At 22.3% G+C, this 20983-nt stretch overlaps 5 protein-coding genes across 5 annotated transcripts; 1 reads left to right on the forward strand and 4 right to left on the reverse strand.

Moving 5' to 3' along the window:
• Nucleotides 1-1332: 1332 nt before the first annotated feature.
• Nucleotides 1333-2703, reverse strand: PVVCY_1400870 (conserved Plasmodium protein, unknown function; the record flags this gene model as incomplete). The annotated part of the gene is made up of 1 exon (XM_008624937.1): nt 1333-2703. One exon carries the CDS (start codon nt 2701-2703, stop codon nt 1333-1335), a length of 1371 nt encoding a protein of 456 aa, XP_008623159.1.
• A 1393-nt stretch (nt 2704-4096) lies between these two features.
• PVVCY_1400880 (conserved Plasmodium protein, unknown function) lies at nt 4097-8035 on the reverse strand (the record flags this gene model as incomplete). Its single annotated transcript, XM_008624936.1, has 1 exon — nt 4097-8035. One exon carries the CDS (start codon nt 8033-8035, stop codon nt 4097-4099), a length of 3939 nt encoding a protein of 1312 aa, XP_008623158.1.
• A 570-nt stretch (nt 8036-8605) lies between these two features.
• PVVCY_1400890 (conserved Plasmodium protein, unknown function) lies at nt 8606-9709 on the forward strand (the record flags this gene model as incomplete). Its single annotated transcript, XM_008624935.1, has 1 exon — nt 8606-9709. The coding sequence occupies one exon, from the start codon at nt 8606-8608 to the stop codon at nt 9707-9709; it is 1104 nt and encodes a 367-aa protein (XP_008623157.1).
• A 478-nt stretch (nt 9710-10187) lies between these two features.
• Nucleotides 10188-12841, reverse strand: PVVCY_1400900 (tyrosine recombinase, putative; the record flags this gene model as incomplete). The annotated part of the gene is made up of 13 exons (XM_037634834.1): nt 10188-10286; nt 10402-10462; nt 10550-10609; nt 10727-10763; nt 10926-11020; nt 11150-11300; nt 11396-11456; nt 11573-11686; nt 11775-11835; nt 11939-11997; nt 12081-12144; nt 12234-12324; nt 12451-12841. The coding sequence occupies 13 exons, from the start codon at nt 12839-12841 to the stop codon at nt 10188-10190; spliced, it is 1344 nt and encodes a 447-aa protein (XP_037490880.1).
• Nucleotides 12842-14647: 1806 nt separating this feature from the next.
• PVVCY_1400910 (mRNA-decapping enzyme 2, putative) lies at nt 14648-18610 on the reverse strand (the record flags this gene model as incomplete). Its single annotated transcript, XM_008624934.1, has 1 exon — nt 14648-18610. The coding sequence occupies one exon, from the start codon at nt 18608-18610 to the stop codon at nt 14648-14650; it is 3963 nt and encodes a 1320-aa protein (XP_008623156.1).
• Nucleotides 18611-20983: the final 2373 nt, after the last annotated feature.

Raw genomic sequence — 20983 nt, forward strand, 5'->3', positions numbered from 1 at the left:
TACATTTCTTTGGGTAATATGGGAAAGATACATAAAAATAATAATACTAATAAGAGTAAAAATAGCTATTATGCTTTTTCAAGCCTCTTCTTTCAGTATTATCCCATTGAGTACATATATAAAAAAAACACCTTTGCACGTAAACTCTTACGTAAGTAATTATGCGGATAATTACTTGAACAAGCACATAAATAAAAATGCGTAAATACGGATATATATATTTTTTTTTTATGGTTTTCGATTTTTTCCCATTTCTTTATTTACTTATTAAATTTGAGGTAATTTACGTACTTTAATCAGATTATAAACATACAGAAAAAATACGTATATTTATGCATCAAAAAGTGTATGCATTTTCCGATTAAATATTAGGAAATAACCATTAAAAATATATTAAAAATTGTATTTAAAAATAATATAACAAAGAATGATTTATTATTCCATTTATTCAATGTTTTTTTTTATTTTTATTATTTTTTTTATTGCAAAATTAAGCTTAATTAAGTTTTATTATACTTATGACCCTTTATGGGGCGTTTTAAAATATATATACATATATATATGTGTTTGACGTAACTTCAAATTAATGTATTTGCATATATAAAAATAAATATAAAACAAAACTGAACAAATATATAATAAACTATGCTTCACTACTAATCTATTGTAACACACTATTATATTTTTCAATAAAATAATATAAAATTATAATAAAAAGGTGTAGGCTAGCGAAAAACGAATGTACATGAAAATTAATTATTATTCTACAATCTATGTAGTAAAAATTAATAAATAATTTAAAAAGTAGCAATAATATATAAGTAATAAACGGATGAATAATTTTACATAAAACGATACTCATAATGTGTATGGAAAAAAAAAAAACGAAAACAGGAAATAAGGATGGATACATAAAAAAATAATATACTTCAAATATTAAAATAAATTACATAAACGATAATATCTCGTAAAAATATAGGAAAAAACAATAATAAAATGATAAAAATTGTAAAATAATATAAAACTACGCACGTCCATATAGGCGTATATAATGTATATGTATATATATATGTACAAGCTGAATAATACTTCAGCATACGTTTAATGAAGAATAAAAGAATACAGAAAAATACAATCGAACGTAGTTGGAAAATATTATGAACTTATAAATAACGAACGATTGCAAAAAATATTTGAAAAAATTAATAAAAAGAAATAAGGCTTAATGCACACACGAACGCAATAAGACAACTAAAACCTAAAAATATTGTAATTAATGAAATACTCGTTTTTCCTAGGATATATATCTGTCCCTTCTGCATTTTAACTGAATTAGGGAGATGAGTAAATTACATTAAGAGCTTGTTCCAAAGAATTATAAATATCTATGTTTTCAATATAGTTAATTGGTGGATCTAATTTTTTTGTAGTTTCTATTAAATTTTTTTGTATATCATTTATATATTTAATATTTTTAATATATTTATTTTCTTCCGTATTTGAATCAATAGTTCTACTTGAAAATCGTTGAATACTTGTCTCTTTATCATTAATATAAACTAAAAAAAATATTATTTTATTTGGATATTTATTATTCAGTTTATTTATTAATTCTGCAGTTATATGTACACCTTCCATTATTATAGATTCATTATTCACAACATGGTAATTAATAATTTCATCGATAAAATCATACAAAAGGGTACATTGTTTTGAATAATTTTCAATGCATCTCTTTCTCAATACAGACTGAGAAATATTATCTTTTAAATATTCGGATGAATCACTTTCACATTCATTCATCATTTTCTCATTTGAAAAACTGGTATTAGGATCATAATAAGCACCATATGGGTTCCCTTCGTTGCTTTCATTAGTACATCCTATTCTGTTACCCATATTAGTTGCACTTTTATTTATACGTAGATTTCCCTCATATTTCTCATCATCATTACTATCTAATTTCCATGATTCATATGTTGAATATTTTAGATATTTATCATCATTTGTATCATATTTTCTTAAAATTTCTCGTATTACATCTGTAGATAAAATTCTATTAATTTTTAAAAATAAACTTAGCAAACAACTTAATGTACTTTTACCAGATCCTGATGTACCGCTTAATAGTATTATATAATTGGTCTTTGGTCCACCCTTTATATAACGAACCCAATCATCTAATTCTTTATTTATCATTTCATTATCTAAATATGTGTTTATACTTTTATTAAAATTCATACCTTCAATCTCATCATATATATTATCTTTCATAGTACTATTGCTTTGAGAATAATTTTCATCTTCATTTTGAATTAAACCATTATCAAGTTCAGTATACATACTATTTTCTAGTGCACTATTTGTTATATCAAATTCAAAGTCTCTTGTCGTGTCCATATTTTCAAACCCACCTATTTTAAAGCTGGGATTCCCTTTTTCTTCTCTTTTTTCAACATTTGAATAATCTTTATCCACAAAATGTAAATTAAATTTATTATTTTCATATTTCACATTAATATATATATTATTTATAAAATGGTATTCGGAAGATATATCCATTTCATTACCCTTCTTATTATATTCAATTACTGGCATCCTTCCCTTAAAATTTATTATATCATCTATTGTTTTCTTTCTTCTTTCAATATCTGCTCTTACTATATCACTTATGATTGAGCCATCCATATACTCATTATTCATCTCGTGAAAATAGTATATATTGAAGCACAGCAAAAAATATATTGCAAAAATCGTATTAACGTATATAAACGACATTTAGGAATACAAAAGTAATATTATATATATTTTAATAACAAAATTTAAAAAAAAACGACATGATATTAAATATATTTATTATCAAATTATGTAAATGTATTAATAATTACATTTATTTTTAATTTTTTTTTTTTGAATTTTTGCGATTTCTAGCTTTTATATGCAACATAGAAAATGCGATAAAAAATTAATAAAATAATATTTTCCTAAATATTTCCCTAATTCAGTTTATTTCATTTATTTATTTATTTATTTATATTTTTTTTTCTTATTTTTATAATGCCAAAAATTACTAATTTTTCTAGAAACGAAAAAAATATAAATTATAAATAAAATTTAAAAAAAAATAAATTATTCATACTATTCTACATTAAAAATATATGTATGCAATTCATACACACGATTATATAGAAATTATACGTAAAAGTACACGGATGTTGTACGCATTATTATTTGCATGTTGAATGCACGTAAATTGCCGTTATATATAAAATAATACATATAAATATATTGCTCAGAAATTAACATTTTTTGTTTCCGTATTTGTGGAACTCAAGTAAATACATATTTGTGATTACATATCGCTTAGGGATGGAATTTTTTTTTTAAATTAATAGATTAATTGCAATTTTGTGAATCTTTTATTATTATTAAACTATTATTCCTAAGAATAATATAATTTTTTTTTTTTATTTTTTTATTCTACAAAATTGATGGTGAATAATAAAATGGACAAAAAAATTATGATATATTTATTGTTTTCCTAATAACGTAATATATATACATTTGTGAATATACCATTTCCATGAAACTATGTTTATTAAGAACGTTTATATAATCTATGAACATAAATAAATAAATAATTTTTTTGTACCATATTTTGCAAAATAACTTAAAATAAATGAATAGAAAAGTCCAAAATATATAAATATTAAAATATAGTTTTTGTGGCAAATATCGAATTAATGCCCATTAGTAGTTATAATTAAATAAAAAATAAATGGGATATATTTTTAAAACAATACGTTACAAACTTAAAAAAAATTTAATTAAAAAAAAAAACAAAATTGACACATCAAATAAAATTGAAAAACATTACAAATTCATCTTTTATGCATTTTAAAATATATTTGCATAATTTTAAGTTCAAATTAGTCTTCTTTGCCTATATATATACATATGTATAATAGGACAGGGACATATAGCGTTCTAAGCGCATATAAACGAGGAGTTATCATATTGGGAATGACAATTTGTAAAAGATATTACATATTGTATATATGTAAAATTTTCTCATATGGGTGTACCCATTCCAGTGTTATTTATTCTCATAGTCATAAGATGTTTGTTTTGTTGGTATAGATTTTCGATTTTCATCGATACTAATGTTTAATTTTTTACAAAGAAATTCTATAATTCGACAACTTGAATGTGCATAGTATAGGTCCATATATAAAGCACATTTTTTTTGTAACATTAAAATATATTTTATTTCTCCAAAATTATATTTATATAAAAAGAAAAGGAATTTAATGAATCTCTTCTTATCAATATAATCTATGTTTATGCATAATTCACGAAATATATGTTTATTTATTGGCATTTCATGAAAATATCGAATTTTTACTATTGAATAATAAGCTTGCATAAACAACTTAGTTTCATCATTATTATCTTCAACCTGTTCTACATTTGTATATTCATTACTATCATTTATTTCGTTAGTAATCTCATTGGAATATACATCTTTTTGATTTTTTTTGTCATAAGAAGAATATTCATTAAAATCGAAATTATTTGAATCTGGGCCAAAGTTAGAAGAGAATATATTTCTTTCCTGTGTATCATTATTTATTCCTAAATCATCATATTTATTACTTTTATCATTCTCTCTTTCCATTTTTTCTTCATTCCTATTATATTTATATTGAATATATCTGCAAATAAATATATTTGTTATCACTTCTATACATTGAATATATTTGTGATTTTTTTTATCCAAATATAAAGAGTTCAATATAAGATATAGACATTTATTTGGCATAGTATAATAAAAGCATTTAATAAAGTTTTTTTTGGAGGTGTGTAGTGTATTTTCATTTTTTAAAATTAATTCACGAAAATAACTTAAAAAATTTTCATTTAAAATTATGTCATTATTTATATATTTTGAATATTTTTTATTTTTATACAATATGTAAGCAATATGTTTTTTAATATTTTGTGATGTTTCTTTAACTTTGCTTATATTATTTTGATAAATATGATCTACTATTACTCTCTTGTCTTTCCAATCCAAATTATAACAACCGTCTATATTATCATTACATACTTTTTTATATTCAAATTTTTCATTATTAATTTCATTTCCTAATAAATATTCATGAAAAAAATCTAAAAAATATATATATTTTTTTTTTACTTTTTCTTCTGAAGCTTCATTATTTAATAATTGAAATATTCTTACAATTACTAAAGATAATAAATTTGCAGTTACATAGTTTAACTTGAAAATAATATTTTCTAACAATAAAAATATATTTCTCGAATCAAAGAAATGAATGTATAACGCATATAAATTTACTGGGGTATATATAAATATATTATTTAAAACATTATAAATATAATTATTTATATTAAAAATATCACCATCAAATAATATCTCACTGCTGTTTATATATTCATTATTTTTATTGTCATTATCAATATTGTTCATTTCAAATTTACTTTCCTCAATATCATAAGTATTATCTTTGTCTACAAATTTTCTGGATATTTCATTTAATTTGAAATTGTTCTTTCCTATCATATCTCCTCCAAAATAACTAGTTTCTTCATTCCTATTTTTATGGCTAATATAATTTATCTTCGAATTGGTTAATAAATATTTGTTACTCCCAGATTTAAAATGCTTTATTTTTGCATCATGGTAATTATTATTATTTCCACTAGTGTTGTAATAGTTGCTTTTCCTTTCATCATTTGGTGAAAATGTATTATCCAAATTTACACATTCATAATTCATGCAGTTACATAAATAAAAATAATACAAGCTCTTCTTATAATCCGAGTTTATTAATCTTTCATTTTTTGAAATAAAATCGTCATAAGACAAAAATACACTTTTAAAGTATTCATAAATATGTAGAATATTTAATGCATTGAATTTTTTAAAAATTGTATTTTCCTTGTCTATATTTTTTAAAAATTCATTTTTTTCTTCCAATTTCTCTTTTTCACCTTTCGAATAATAATTGTCATAATTACAATAAATATAAGGATCAAACCTTTTTAAACATTTCACACCATTAAATAAACTTTTTAAAAATAAAAATATTCCTTCATAATATTCCATTTCAATATAAAAATAAAAAAGATCTAATAAATATTTTTCATCATAGGATTGTAATTTGTTGCTTTCGTTAAATTTGTATAATATATATGATGTATTGGATTTTTCTTCTCGGCTATCAATTTTTGTTGCATTCAATGTATTAACATCATTAGGCTTTTTGTAATTTTTTATAAATCCAAAATTTAAAAAATATCCATTTTCCTCTTCATTGTTTTTTAGGTCTCTATCAAAGTTTAGAGTATAACTAGGTTGCCCCATAGAATGAGTATTTTCACATTCATTATTCAATCCGAAAGTTGTTTTTAATTTTGTGTGTGGTGAAAAAAAATCATAATAAATTAAAGAAATATCACATAAATATTTTATAACATTGGTATTTTTATGATTATTGAGAAAAGACAAAAATTCATCTTTATTTAGTGTAAGTATATCTTCCTTGATTTTATATAATAATATCTGATCAATAAAAATGTTGCAATAATTATATTTTTCAAGTAACATTTTTAAAAACAAAAAAATAATTATATTAGACTTGTTATAAAATGGAACATAATAATGGCATAAGCTTAAAAGAAATTTTTTATTTAACAATTTAATATTTTCATAATTATTTATTTCAAATAAATATAAATTTGATAAAATCTGATAAATATCTTCATTATTAAATTTTTTTAGATTATTTAACAAATATTCATATACAGCTTTTAATATATCTTCTTTAAAATATTTATAATAAATTAAAACTTCCATTAGTAAGTTTATTTTATTTTTATTTTTATCTTCTATATCTTTCTTATTGTAATATTCATATATATAATCTACATATTTATTTTCCACAATATATTTATTATGTAATGATCCATATCCATCTATTAATTTGTCTAAATTTTGTTGTGATTTATTATTTTTGGGGTGTGTATTACTCCTTTTAACAACATCATCATTTGAACTTATTTCATCATATTTTTCATTTAATGCATTTTGAATATTTCTTTTTAAAAAAAACGAGTCTACATATTCGATATTCCCTTGGGGGTTCAGTAGATCTAACTTTAAAATTATTTGATGACGAAAATATTCTAAAAGATCGGCATTGGTACATTTCAACTTTTTTAAATTATTCAATAAAAAAATAATAACATTAATGTCAAAATTTAATTTATTTGATATAATATAATTTGACAACGATTGTAAAGTTGTATCATTTTTACAATTTAAATAAAATAAAGATGTGTATATATTCAATATATTATCTGAATTTAATATACTTTGGTTATTTAAAATTATAACAAGTAAAGAATTGATAAATTTTTTATTAACTCTATTAAAATATGCATATATATATAATATTAAATGTATATGTGATATTTTAAACTTGTTTTTATTTATAAAAATATAATTTTCAACCAACTTTAAAAAATTAACATTTCTATATTTCAGCTTGTATAGACTTATTAATATTGTTACTATGTTATTTGGAGCGATCACATTTTCATCATCATCATTTTCATTCATATCCAAAAGATCTTCGTTACACCCATTGAATTCGGTGTATAAATTCCGACTGTTTAAATAATTTATTATATATATCTCTAATGAGTTTAATATTTTTCGAACCAAATGTATATTTTGTAATCTTACATTGCTTGCACATTTTAAGGTGTCAACCAATTCTCTAAATGATTGATAGTGTATGGGGGTTTTTATAAACTTATCTACATTTAGGCTATTAATGTTTATATATTTATTTAAAGAAAAATCTATATATATATTTTTAAATCGTGTTTTTTTCTTATTACTATTATTACTTTTTACTTTAATTACTTCACTTGATTTTGTTATGTAAAATCTTTTGTTTAAACATACAAAAGAAAATTTCTTCCTATGTAATATTTTGTCCATAATATTTTATAATTCTTCATATAATTCAATTCCCATATTAAGTTTTATGATTTTCTTGTCCCTAACCTTTATATAACGTATTTTTATCGATTTTCCCATATTCCTTTATTATATATATTGTATCTTTACATTTATTTTATCATGCTCAAATATTTCTATATTTTTTCCATATAATTTTTTTCAACGCATTTTTTTTATTAATTTGACAAATATTTTTTCAACTTGTACATATATTTATCACACTTTATATTTTTTCTTTTTCGTTATATAAATTAAAATCCTAAAAGAAAAATAATATGCATACATATTAAGAATAGCTATTTTCCAAATTGTTGGATATATTATTAACATTTTTTTCACCCTATAAAACTATTCGAATTTTTAAAAGATTTGTTAAGAATTTACTTTTTTTTGTGTACATCATATTAATGAAAAAATATGTCAATCCAGGATACAATACATATTTGTATACACACACGTGTATGTATTATGTACATATGATATTCCCTTTTTAGATTTTCAAGATAAGCCTTTAAAATTTCTATAGCAATGATATTTTGATTGCAAAAAATGTATCCTTTATCTGATGCAAAATTAGAAAAGATATCAAACAATGAAATAATAAGAAGGATATTGGAATTACAAAATACTATTGCCATTATTTCAGATAACATGGAAGTATTGAAATATAGAAATAAACTTTTAGATGAAGAAAATGTAAATTTACAAAATCATATTAAAAACATTGTTAATGAAGTTAAAACTGAATATTCTCAAAATGCCAATAAGAAAAAACAAACACCATCAAAATATCCATCTAACCATTTTACGGAAAACAAATATATTAACCCACCTGAACATACTACTAGTCTTCATAATAATGACATTAATTATTTGAATAATATTCAATCTCAAAATAAAGATGAGACCAAATTAATTCAAAAGAACAATATGGATAGCCAAAATAATACAATTGATAAAAACCTCTCTGAACGTATATTTAATAAATTACCACCTCAAGAATATACTAATGATAATGAAAAGCCAAATTGTGAAAATCATCTTGAAAATAGGAATATAAAAAATAATCCATCTGAGCCCGGAATAGGTATAAAGGATGCAAATTATATTTACAATGAAAACGATCACAATAACGATAAAAGAGATTGTGAAAATTTTCAGGATTTTAATAATCATTCATCAAAAAAAAATATTTACAATCTTATAATGGAAACAGAAAAAATAAACTCTATTTTTAGCATGGCGTCGAATGTTCTTAATACGTCTTTTTTTAATGTCCCCAAGGATCCTGATATACCTAAAGCTAAATATCCAAATATTGTGAATAAAAATCATATTAAAAATTGCAATACATCCTCTCCAAACACCCATAAACTTGCCGATGATTTAGTAAACAAAACAGCATCTATAGATAATAAAACATATGATCATTTATCTGAACAAAAGAATAATATTGAGTCTTATGATCAAACAGATAAAGAAGTTATTGATCAGATGGGAAAATCTAATTTAAATGTGAATCTGCCATCATGTGTGGAAAATTTAAGTGCAAATGAGGGGGAAAGGAATAGTAAAAATGCCACAAATGAGGAGGAAAACGATAATAAAAATGATGCAAATGATATTACCCCAAATAATAAACAAAATATTTAAAAATATAATTCTTTATGATGTTAAAAATATTAAAATCTTTAGCCAAAGGCACACAAAATGTATATGCAAAAAAAATTGTTATAATACATAGACAGATAGAAAAATAGTTTAAAAAACAAAGTTATAGTCGTATTAATGAAACCCAAATAATTATGTGGCAGTCTGAAATGTAAAACATAGCTGCACATAATGCTGCTTAGTTATATAAATATAAATTTTGAAAAATTATAAAAAAACAAAAAAAGTAAAATAACGAAAAAAAAAATATATATGAACATTTTCAAAAATAATGACAAAAAATTATAAGAATTTGCTCACATATATCTGTGCAAATTTATATAACGAATATAATGTAATTTTATTTTAATTTATACTGAAAGCGTATATACAATGTTTGATATATCAAGAGGCATCGATTGGGCTATCCAAATTACCAACAATAATATATATATATATATGGCTGCCTATAATATTAGCCTTATATTTTAAAATTATCTAGCCCATCCCTAATTATGTTATTGCCTGCTTTTGTGTATGTATCTAATAACATTTTTGATGAGGAATGCCTCATAATTGCCTATAAACAAATAATGGAACATTATACTCATAAATACACACGTTTTTTTATGTTTTATGTTATTAACTATAATATATATGTAATTGTTTAAGTAATATATTAAAGGAAAAATTACTTGTGCTACTGGTAATGGGACTGGTGGGTTAGATGTTGCAGCAATAGTTGCAAAGGAATGCCTAAAAAATTTTATACAGTTATTATATGTATTTAAAAATAATATTCACAACATAAAGATGATAAGCAAATTAATTATATTTGTTTACCTTAGCAAGTAAGGAAATATTCTTCGTTTTTTTCCATCTTCGCTAATTTCAATTCCAGCTCTGTATAATAAAATTTCATGTAACAATATTTTTTATAAATATGTGTATAGGGAATATATATCTTTAAATGAAATTTAGTCATTCACACATTTTGTGTGTGTGTAAAAATCATTATACCTTTTAGCAGCCCCCTTTAATGCGGTCTTAAACGTCTCTGTTAAAAATAAGTCGATACATGATATATATGTGAATTATTATATATATATATATAGAGAGAGAGAGAGAAAATATATTAATTTGGGAACAAAAGTATGCAATTTTTTTATGCCACAAATTATTAAATCTTAAAATGTATTTGAAAAAAATAATTAAGTACTTAATGGTGTTTTCGTGTCTGTATAATTAAATCTATTATTGATAGTCTCCTGATAAAAGCATAATCCTTTTGATGGTTTTTTTTCTATTTCCCACCTATTGCGTTTTAAAATAAAAAATATATATATGTGTAACATTAATACTGTATCAAATAATATATAAAGAGGTAGTATCCATAACTCATATAGCGTGAGAATTATATTTTGTTTGGAAATGAAGGAATACCATTTTATCAACTCATTGTAAGCAAAATTGGTCAAAGGTATAGCAGTGTTACTATATTTTGTTTTTTCTCCTTTAATAAATATTTCCTTCTTTTCAAAGTTTATGTCTTCCCATAGAATTCTTAATACTTCAGAAGGACGCAAGCCTATGCCTAATTTGTTTTAAAAAGTTAATCCATTCAATATAACAATGTATACTATTTGGTATATACATATTATGCATAGAAAAATAATTTATATGCAATACCTATACTTGTGGCAAATATAGCTCTATGCATATCCCCACTGTTCTTTAGCAATAACTCAATCTGAAGTGCAAAAAATTAAACGATATCAACATAAAGTATGTTTCTAAAGAATACATATACACAATTGGCGATAATCCTTTTATGTAAGCATTATACTAAAAAAAATATATTGGTACCTCTTTTGGTGATAGAGGAATTGTTTTTCTTCTAGGAATAGTACTTTTTTTTATTTTACGAAAATTATGTACACTTTTTAAGTAATCCCTATATAGAGCATATTTCAATGATTGCTTCAAAAAAAATAAACAATATAACAATGTTGTAAATATATGATCAATATGAAAAAAAAATATTGTAATAACAATAAGACAAACTTACCTGGTATGTAGATTGATATAGGGCCATCGTCCTTGGAGAACAATTCTTTGATTTTAAATATCTATGCAAAAAATAAAAAAAATATATATGTGTGTATATGCACAGCCATAAAGATCATAATGAACCAAGTTCAGTGAATTCATATTTTGCTTTATAAATATTACTTTAAAAAACTTTCCCAATTGTTTGCTCCTAATTCATGAAGTTCGTATTTTCCCAATTTCTTTAAAAAAAATAACGATAAATGTGAATAAAATTACAGAATAAAAATATCAAAAAATAATAATGTATAATTTTTTATATTACTGGTAATATATCATTCCAAAATCCCCTTTCAACACGATATGTGTTTGCACTGACTTCTTCTTTTCTGTTAAAAAATCATAAATTTCCAAAATACCATATTAAGAATATTAAATATATCACAACAGCTTACGCATGTATATATATGGAACATACCTTAGTGGTAAATAAATATCTTCTATATATTTCTTCAGTTTAATTTTTTCAACCGAAACATTCGAACCACAATGAACGCAAAACTTGGCCCCTGATGTTACAAATAAATAAATGTCACAATTAGCCTTTAACCAATAAGATATTTATAATATATGAGCATATAGATCATATCAAATTGCTTATATTGAATTCACTATTATAATGCATATATTCTTACTTGGCCTTAGGGGTTTAGTACATGATTTACATTTTAACACATTACTAATTTTTTTTCTTTTTTTCTTTTTTTTTCCCACATTCTTAATTTTGTTCTTTTTAATAGATTTTTCCTCCTCGTTAGAACGAATCGAACTGATATTTTCGGTATCTATATCATCATCAATGTCATCATTTTCTTCTTGTTCATAATCCTTTAAAAAAATTATATTTTTTTTTATAGACACATTCTTATTTTTAAAATATTTCGTTTTGGTATTTATTAAATTATTATAATTTTTGAAATTTGTTATACCAAATGTATTATTTGTATTGATAATAAAACTTTTAACACTCCTCAGATTATTAACAACAAAAATACATAAAATAACTTTCACTACCTTCTTCATCATTTCATTTGCTGGTGTTACTGATAGTTTATCAATTACTATTACTTATACTACGGTTATTTATTATGCCCTTTATTTGCCCCATCCAATATCAATAAACAAAAAGGGAAAATAATAAATATATTTTATCCCTATTTATATTTCACATGAAAAGCATAACATTTTTTCGAAAATTGGTGTATATTATTATTCTTGCATCCATCAATTGGGTAATCAATCAATAAGAAATAAGGTATTAATATTTCTTTATATAAATCAAAATGTAATGAAATATCCTAAAATTTTATTTCACAACATTATATTATTTACTTATTTGGGTTTTTTATTATATGTTTATAAAACTACTATCAATCCATTACTCTTACGAACAATCTAATTTTATTTCACGTATATTAATCATTCCCAAAAAGGAAAGTAAATAATATATATAACACTAAATAGATAAAAATTAATAAATTATAGCTATATGTATAAACCTAAATTATAAATAAAATGTGTTAATTGTAAATTTATATATTTTATTTTGTGAAAATCGTTTATATAATTGATTTTTGTTAAATATTTTCTTTATTTACATTATCACATCTTTTTTATTCACACAAGAAAATCTTATAAATAGACTAATCATTTCCTTACACATTTGTTAGCACCATATTTACTTTATTATACATTTTTTAATATTGAAGTATTCATGAAATCAGGTTATTTTTATGTATTTTACTTTTGAAGTGGAATTAATATTTGTAGTTATACCCCTTTTTATTATACATTTTTTAAGTTAAAAAAATAAACATGAATAACAGTAAAGACTTCACACACATAATAATGTTTTTTGTTGAAAATGTTTGAACATCATGTTCTTATAAAAAACAATACTTTCTTAGATACAACCAAAATTGTAAAAGCATATTCATATGTATTTATCCCATGTTACTCATTTTTATATGGATTAGTAAAGTGGCTATATGCAAACACAACTGCATATAACAAAAAAATAAAATAATTAGATTTATAAAATTGTAAACATGTGTTAATTACATTAAAATTCATTAAGTTAAAAAAGTTATTTTTATCACTCTAGTGATTTGTTCAGTCCTAATTTTAATATAATTTTGTTTTGTATCCAGTTATTTTATATTATTTGCTTTATGAATTTATTGACAGCACAAAATACAAATACAAATATTCATTAAAAAAAATTAAAGCTTTTAAATAAATATAAACATTCAATGGCGAATTTATAATATATAATTATGCTATAACAAAACATAGTAATTGTATATACGTTTCTGCATATAATTATAAAATAAATGAAAAAAAAAACAATATTATTATCAAAATATAAATACTGCGATAAGATAGTAATAAAATACAGCAAAATATGCCCTTATATAGATAATATAGTAAATTTATTTATGTATATTTATATACACAATAAATTAAATGCATATATAGATTTTCCCATATATGTAACTTATCTATAAATGGATATATATTTTTCTTTCCACAAATGTGTATAAGATATGTGCTTAAAATATTAACAGGGATAAGTGGAAAAAAAATATAAAAAAATTAATTAAATATAAATTACTGCGATTGAATTTATTACATTTATTAAAATAAAATGTAAATATAATATTAAATTATATAATTATACTTTCGTTGAAACATTAAGTATAATAAATATAAGATACTGTTGTTATTAGCAACAAAGACTTCAAACAAAATTCGAACCTCTCAGGAATAAAATGCTAATTCTTGGATCCGTGATATATCCATACCCATAGACAGCTGAGAGTTAGTATCGGATCATTCGTAAGGATTATAACTGTTTAAATGCTTCGATAGCTTTTCAATCATAGCCATTTCATTAAAATTATTATTTGTATTAATAGAAGAAGCGTGCTCGCTTTTACTATTATTACTTTTAGTTATACTTTCAATATCACCATATTTTATATTTCTTACTTGCTCATCTTTAGTATTCTTTTTCCCACCAACTTTATTAATAGCATAATTCACAATATTATTATTTGTATTATCCTTAGTATCTTCCTTATTGTAGTATTTACTTAATATATCTTGTTCGCTTAAAATCTTGATATTTTCTGGCATAACTTTCTTATTATAGTTATTAATTGAATCAAAAAAGTTTTCATCGGTCATTTGCTTTTTGTTACTTCCTTTAATTAAATCTAATAAAAATTTACCTGAATTGTTATTCTTTAAAACCCCATCTTCTAGTTTCTCCTTTGTGCTTTCTACAATTTGAGAATTTATATTGGGTATATTCACATTTTTTCTATTTATCATTTTGATATCTTCATTATTATTTATTGCAGTTTTATTGACAGTCATAATATCCATATTACTTCCAATATTATTAATATGTTTATTCATTTCATGTTGGCTTATTTTATTAATTATATTCTTATTTATTATCTTATTCATAGTATTGTTTTCTAAATCCATATTTTTCATTCCTCCATTCAAAATTTGTTTCAATTTGTATTTTCTTTCCTCTATATCTTCTATGCTTTCTATATTTTCTCGAGCACCTACAGTATTTTCTGATTTTCCTATTTCATTACCTTCTATTAACCCCTTTTCTTTATAATAATTCTTTATAATAGCCTTGACTAATTCCCTCTTATTGATATTGATTCCGCTACCAATAGTCCCCAATATATCATTTTTCATATATAGAGAACCCATTTTGTTTAATACTCCTCCTTTTTCCTTTTTAAATTTTTGAAGAAATTGCTCTCTGAGTTTTTCATTAGCGCTTCTCGTATTTTCCATATCTTCATCTGTACTATCAGATTTGTTATGGTAGTTTTCATTTTGTTGCTTAAGACCTTTTAAAATAGCATCATTATTATTATAAGCCAATTTCAACTTATCAATTTTAGAATTAGATATATTACTTTTTTCATTTTTATTTTGAAAATAACTATTTTCACAATCATCTTCTCTTTTTATCTCATTTTTATTACTACTATTATTATTGCTGCTAAAATCAGCTTCGGTACTCAAAATGTTTTTAGGCAAAATTTTATATGCATCATTTCCATTATTTAATGAATGCATATGCTCGTCCCGATTCACCATGGCACTCTTTCTATTTGTTCCCTCTTTAATGTCTTCTCGTTCGTTAGTATGATTATTAATAGTGTCAGTAGGTTTTATATTATTAGCTTTGGCTATAGTTGTAATTAATTTATTTCCATGATCATTTCCATTTTTATTGATTTTTAGTTTCTGGCTAAAATTTGTTTTTTGCATCGCAATTTTATTAACTTGTGATGCACATTCTTCATTATATATTAATGGAGTAGTATATTTATCTATATTATAAGTCGAATGGACACCGAATTTTTCTTCATTTAATTTAAACATATCTTCGGGACTCCAGCCATTTGAATGATTGTAACCAAAAGTTTTATCATTACAAGCATCTTTTGTTTTATGCTTAATTGGCATATAATGAACTGATTCATCATCTAATGATATGCATCCATTTTTCATGCTTTTTTGATTATACCTATATACATCTTTATTTGTTTGATATAATTTTTTTTTATTTCCATATAAATGTAAATGCAATTTTTTCCTTTTATCTATATCTTGATCATCAAAACTTCTTAAACCTACTTCTTTCAATCGTAAAGCTGATAAATGCCCCGTTTTTATTTTATTAAAGTTATATCGATATTTTCGATCATAATAATCCCAATCACCACTTTTCATAGCTGTATTATATTCCTTCGTATTATTATAATAATAGTTATAATTATTATTATTATTTAAATTATATCCATATATATTATTATTATTCCTGCTATTTCTACCGTTTTTAACATTTCGATTATTCCTAGAATTTTCATATTTCCCTTTATTATTATTAATACTTCCATTACTACTAATACTCATTTTTTTATTATTATTATAATCCATACCTGTTGCATCTTTGTTAGTATATTTTACTAAATTATTTTTGCAATCATTATTCCCTACTATCATTTTATCATGATAACTATTGTCACCTATACCAAGTCCCTTGTTCCCATCTTTACTTAATTTTTTTTCACTGCTATTTTTGTTAACTCCCATTTTATTCTCATTAAATTTATTGCTGTTATTACTGTAGTCATCATCACTTTCATCAGTATTATTTGTATTGGATATATTTTTATTATTATAACTTTTGGGTATTTCACTCTTATTATCATCATTACTACTGTTTTCTTGTTCATTAGGGTCTAAAAATTTTAGCATCTCATTCATTGCCGGTGACGAATGTACAACTTTTGGATGATCCTTTGCTGTGTCTTTCTTTTTTAAAAAATCCACTGATTCATCACTATAGCTTTCTACATGCTCATATATTTTTAAATTACCTATACTTTTTTTTTCTAATAAAATTGGAAAGCTTTCTTTTTTTTCGCTATTTTGCTCATTAGAAATAGTATTATTCACCGTACCATTATGTGTATCATTACGATTCGAATTTTTTTGAGCATTTTTTCCACCATTCATATATAAAATATTATTTCCTCCTTTCTTTTCTATATTTCGATTGCTATCCTTACTTTTCATGCACGTATTTAATAAGTCATTTATTTCTTTATAATTTTGGTCGTTTTTACATGATAATTCGGCCTTCTCTTTGTTATTATATTCTATTGCTTTCACATCTTTTGTTACATATTCAGAATTATCATAATAACCATCAAAGTCATCATCATCACTTTTAGGTAAAGCGGTTTTTATCATTTCAGTTGAATCGGCGTCAACCTTTTGAAGACTTTTAATAATATTTGGATCAATTCCAGTTATTTGATACTTATATGACATTATACTACTTGACACATATGCATTTTCTTCCAAAGATTTACCATTTATACATTTTTTTAATATCGCTATCCATTTTATTAAATTTGGTATAAAAGGGCAAACTACTGAAGCATTAATACGCTCCTTTTTATTATCAAATAATAAATTATATCCTTTTCCTTTATAATTTTTATAAAAGAAAAATTTTTCTATTTTTTCAATTTCAAACCATCGAATTGCTCCTATTTCTTTTCGTGTTTTAGGTTGAAATTTTGTGTTTTCCTTTACACCGGGTATTATAAATAATTTAATTGGTTGATCTTCAATATGTGTTTCGATATACACTTGCTCATCTATATATGGAAATATATCTATTCCTATTTCTTCATAAATTTCTCTACAAGCACAAACAGAATCTTCTTCGAGTTCATCAATTTTACCTTTGGGAAAAGACCAGTTATCTGTGCTCCATCCTTTTACTAATAAGCATTTCTTTAAATTATGGTTCAACAAAATTGCTCCTCTTAAAGGTATAGTTCTACAATATCGCCTCCAATTTAATGAGAATTTTTCATGAGCTGAAGGGGGTACATATTTTTTTAATATTGGGCAATCATCACATATTAAATAGCCAAATGTCTTTAAACTCAATTTTGGTAATTTATCAGGATATTTGTCTTGCCACATATCATCATACCACCAATAAGCTTCTTGAATTTGAAAATATAAGTGCACATGGTCTTTTAATAAAAATTCTGGAAGCAAAGCTATGAATCGTCCATAACAGTCTAATAAAGCATCATCTAATAATTTTTTGTCTTTAGCTAAATTTTTAATTCTCTGAGCACTAAATAGCTTCTTTGATTTCCCAGTGTTGTTTGAGTACTTATACGTATTCTTGTAATAATATTTATATGAGTCTTTTTTCATATACATTTTGATTTTAAAAAAATATAAACAAAATAATAAATATTAAATATTAAATACAATATATATAAGATAACATTATTCTAATTACATCTTTAAAAAAGCCTTAAAAATATGCATATACATGCGCATATAAATACATACACATTCATACATATATACTTACGTGATTACGTATTAAGATAGAAAAAAAAAAATTAAAAATCTGAAATGTATGTAGAAAAAAAATTATTAATAAATCAGGAAAAATATAATGATAAAAGTTATTTACAAAACATCAAAAAATAAAAATAATAAATGATAATAATAAGATACGATTAAAATCATTAACTACAATAAGCATATTTTGGAATTTAAGAATATCTTAATTATCATATAAAAAATTAATACATATATGCGTAAAATATTTTATTATCTTTAATTATTTTGTCCCTATATATATCAGGGGCATATGCCTTTAAAAAAATAATATAGTAAATAATTAAATTAAAAAAAATAATAATAATAAACAAAATATTGTAAACCAAACAAAAATATGCTAAATATATTTGCTTACATATCAAAAAAGTGAGTAATAAAACGAAATTTACATATTTATAAATAAATCAATATATGAATACATACTGATAAATATATAAAACTTCATATTATATGTTCTAAAGTTATAGTAAACAAAAAAAAAACAAATAAAACAATTTGTTTTTTTTAGTATTCGCCTATAACACTAAAACGTTGTATACTTTACACATTGTATATCGATTATTTATTATTACATTTTTTGTTATAAATATTTTTTTAAACTATGAAATAAACAGTTATATGAATTCACAAGTTCCTGTGTGCATCAGTGCATTTCTATTTATTTAATATATTTTTTTTTCTTAATATGCATTAATCAATAAAAGCATATATGCTATTATAAAACTTTAAAGTATGAAATAATACAAAAGACAGATAATAAATATATATTAAAAATATAAATAACAGAGAGGATATTCTATATGCAATGATAAAATTAATAATATTTTACTTTTACCATGATGAAAAACAAAAAAAGAAAAAATAGTCATTTATATTTTCATTTTGAATTGCATAAAGTATGTACTACTTTTTATAATGGGGATACATATAGAAAATGTATAATGATATATATAGTACTACTATGAATAATATATAAAACTAATACAACATTCAAATTAATACTTACTAAATACTTGTAGAAATATAACTGTAAATATTTCAATAAAAATAAGCATCTGCATATATATTATGATTAACAAAAAAATAAGTATAAAAAAATAAAATAAATACAATATAAATATATGTAAACAAAACACAATACGCGTAACTTATAACACTTAAAATCTTTTAAGTTAGGCTGGTTTGTGTAAGAAAAGAAATAAAAATTAATATTATGTAATAAAATGAGTGAAAATATACCCCTTATATATATTCCATTCTTAAGAATATTGTTTGTTCCTCAAGTTAAAAAACCGAAAATACATACAATACTCTTTTCCAAATATAAATCCATTACATAAAGTATAATTATATTGAAAAATTAAACTATATTATCATAAATATGTTTTTCCTTCTATATAAAACTTGAAAAAAAAAAGATAAAAAATATATAACATATTTATTATTCATTATAATGTCCTTCATAAATCCATAATAACTATTAAACATATTATTATACATAACGTATGAACTTAAAACAATTTACATTTATATATTTAAAAATAAAAAAACAGAAAGAAACGAAAAATAACATATAAATAAAAAAATTAAAAAAGCCTTTTTCTTTTTACGAATATATTATCTAAAACAATTCTCTTAATCAAATTTATATATTTTTTTTTTTGTGCATCCCTTATGCGAAAAATAATTTCTTTCCAATAAATTAAAAATAAAAACGTACACGTACATACATCAAATAAATCACTAATTTAGGAATAGTTTTATTTAAAAATATTTAATTCGGATATAAATTTTTGGAATTTAATAATGTTTTATTTTTAGTTAAAATAAGTACATAAAACAAACCCCTAATTTATAGTTCCTCTCATCAGGAAAAAAAACGATAAAATTGGCAAATAAATCAAATATATACCAGTATAATATAATATTATATAGAATTATTTTGAAAAATATATATTAGAATGTTTTTTCCCACATATTTATGCATGTGATAAAAGAAAGAAGAAAAAATTATATGTAGGTAACCAAAATTATGTTCATTTTTCTTTCCCATTCACTTATATTATCCATTGATTGCACACATTTTGTATACTTGTTTGGAAAAAAATTATAAAGAAATATAATCACAATATAATTGTAAATATTGTGGAAATTCCTCAAAAGATAATTTTCCAAAAACTC

This window comes from Plasmodium vinckei, assembly GCF_900681995.1.
Source record: "Plasmodium vinckei vinckei genome assembly, chromosome: PVVCY_14".
NCBI lineage: Eukaryota > Apicomplexa > Aconoidasida > Haemosporida > Plasmodiidae > Plasmodium > Plasmodium vinckei.